This window comes from Myripristis murdjan, chromosome 13 (assembly GCF_902150065.1).
Source record: "Myripristis murdjan chromosome 13, fMyrMur1.1, whole genome shotgun sequence".
NCBI classification, from domain to species: domain Eukaryota; kingdom Metazoa; phylum Chordata; class Actinopteri; order Holocentriformes; family Holocentridae; genus Myripristis; species Myripristis murdjan.
The window spans coordinates 8865392-8867577 of record NC_043992.1 but is presented as its reverse complement, the minus strand read 5'-3'; the positions used below and the strand labels follow the sequence as shown (position 1 = coordinate 8867577).

General features: G+C 45.6%; 1 protein-coding gene across 1 annotated transcript; it reads left to right on the top strand.

Annotated features, from left to right (window-relative positions):
* Nucleotides 1-1077: 1077 nt before the first annotated feature.
* Nucleotides 1078-2186, top strand: LOC115370284 (gap junction delta-2 protein-like). The gene has a single exon (XM_030067239.1). It carries the CDS (start codon nt 1080-1082, stop codon nt 2184-2186), a length of 1107 nt encoding a protein of 368 aa, XP_029923099.1. The 5' UTR covers nt 1078-1079.

The following is a 2186-nucleotide window of genomic DNA, read 5'->3' as shown; positions in this document are numbered from 1 at the left end:
AGATTCTTAAAGATTCAACTGAATAATCACTTGAATGGATGAACAGACTCAGAGGATTTGATTTTTATTGTATTGGGAGATAGATATACATGTATCTACTGAGATTGTGGAGTTGGACTGGATTCCTGCGTGTGTCGTTTCTGCGTCCTACTCTCTACCAGCGATGATTGTCTCCAGAGGACAGTCTATTTTGAATGACTAACCCCTGTGATCTACCTCGGACTGGAGTATTCATGGAAGAAACTGAAACAAGTTCTTACACAGTTGGGTCAACTGTATGTTGATTGGACGGACAACCACAGAGAGGTCAGCTGGGAGCTGTTGTGCTTGCTCACTGCTAGCCTCTGCTCTGCTCTGATATCACCTTTTCAATGAAGCATCATCTGGAAAAAGTACGAAATATTGATTTTTTTATGTCTCTCTAAGTTCTACTTTTCAAACAGGTTAAGTACAGAATCTTTGCACAAACCTGCATTGTGTCCCTTTTCCAGCCTGTTCCATACAGTTTTTGTTTGACTATTCCCGGCTGTTCAGAAAAGGTACCCCTCATTGTTTTTTAAATCTTTGTTGCACTGTACATTGCCTGCCTTTGTAGTCCCATAACACAATGCCAGTTTCAGATCGTGTAGCTGAATATGTGTGGTCAGCCTGTTCTCCAAAAACACGCTCAGCAGGATTCATTTCATCCATCAAGCTGCTACAACATTAAAAATAGCCATGCAGATTGCATGGCAAAAGTACTTTCTCCAGATTTGCTTTGGAAAGACACAGATTATTTTAAGGTGAGTTAACTTTTATTGTCTTGCTGCTTTAAACTTTGCATTACATTACGCCTCAGTTTTATGTACCTTCTCCCCTATGCCTATACAATACAATTGATCGATTTCTGGAAAGCCTGAGGAGGATGGGGATTGCAAATGACGGTGTAAAACTCAGAATGTTCCACAAGTCTAAATCCTTAAATATTTCATAAATATAGTCTTAAATGATGCAATTATTTACTTTCACTTTTTATCCAAACATATATACAAACCCCTTTCTTTTTTTCTTTTCTTTTGTTTTTTAATTAAGGTTCCGCTATGGGTGACTGGTCCATACTTGGTCGTTTTCTGTCTGAGGTACAGAACCATTCCACAGTGATAGGCAAGATCTGGCTCACGATGCTGCTCATCTTTCGCATCCTCCTGGTGACTTTGGTTGGTGATGCCGTCTACAGCGATGAGCAGTCCAAGTTCACCTGCAACACCCAACAGCCTGGCTGCAACAATGTCTGTTATGACACTTTTGCTCCTGTTTCACATTTACGCTTCTGGGTCTTTCAAATTGTGCTGGTCTCCACCCCTTCCATTTTTTACATAGTTTTTGTTCTGCATAAGATTGCCAAGGATGAGAAACTGGAGGTGCAGAGGGGGCAGGTAATGGCTCAAAGGCCTCACAGGAAGGGCTATGGGCAGCTGGGAGGAGATGGCATGGAGGCCCTTGAGGTTGGCATGCCTGCCTACTATTCTCAGTATAGTGAAGAATGGGATGCCAAGGAGAGAGAAGAAGTGGAACAGAGCCTCCTGGAGGAGGACTATGGGGAGGTAGGGGAGGACCCCACCCAGCTGTCCAGCCAGGTTCTGCTCATCTACATCCTTCATGTTTTGCTACGCTCTGTCATGGAGATCACCTTTCTGGTGGGACAGTACTATCTGTTTGGGTTTGAGGTGCCTCACCTGTACCGCTGTGAGACCTACCCCTGCCCCACTCGCACAGATTGCTTTGTGTCACGTGCCACCGAGAAGACCATCTTCCTTAACTTCATGTTCAGCATCAGCCTGGGCTGCTTTGTGCTCAACATCGCAGAGCTGCACTACCTGGGCTGGGTCTACATCTTCCGAGTCCTCTGCTCTGCCTGTTCCACCTGCTGCAGTCGGGAGAAGGACACAGTGGGACTGTATTCAAACCACAACCCCCTCCTCCTGCAGCTGAAGCATTCACTGAGGGGAAGGCTGGTTCTCCAGACCCCAGCACCCATAGTCCAAGAGAAGACTGGAGTTTTGCTCACCCATGCCCCAGCTATCTCCTTTGAGACGGACTCTACTGTGGAGTGCACCTCCAAGCGCAGTCCAGAGGACAGAGACAAAGTGAAGGTCAAGCTGGCCAACATGGCCAGGCTAGGACGGACTAAGAAGTCTTGGTTATAA

What these genes read in the sequence shown, in the direction of transcription:
- LOC115370284 (XM_030067239.1), top strand. Translation starts at nt 1,080, where the DNA reads ATGGGTGACTGGTCCATACTTGGTCGTTTTCTGTCTGAGGTACAGAAC.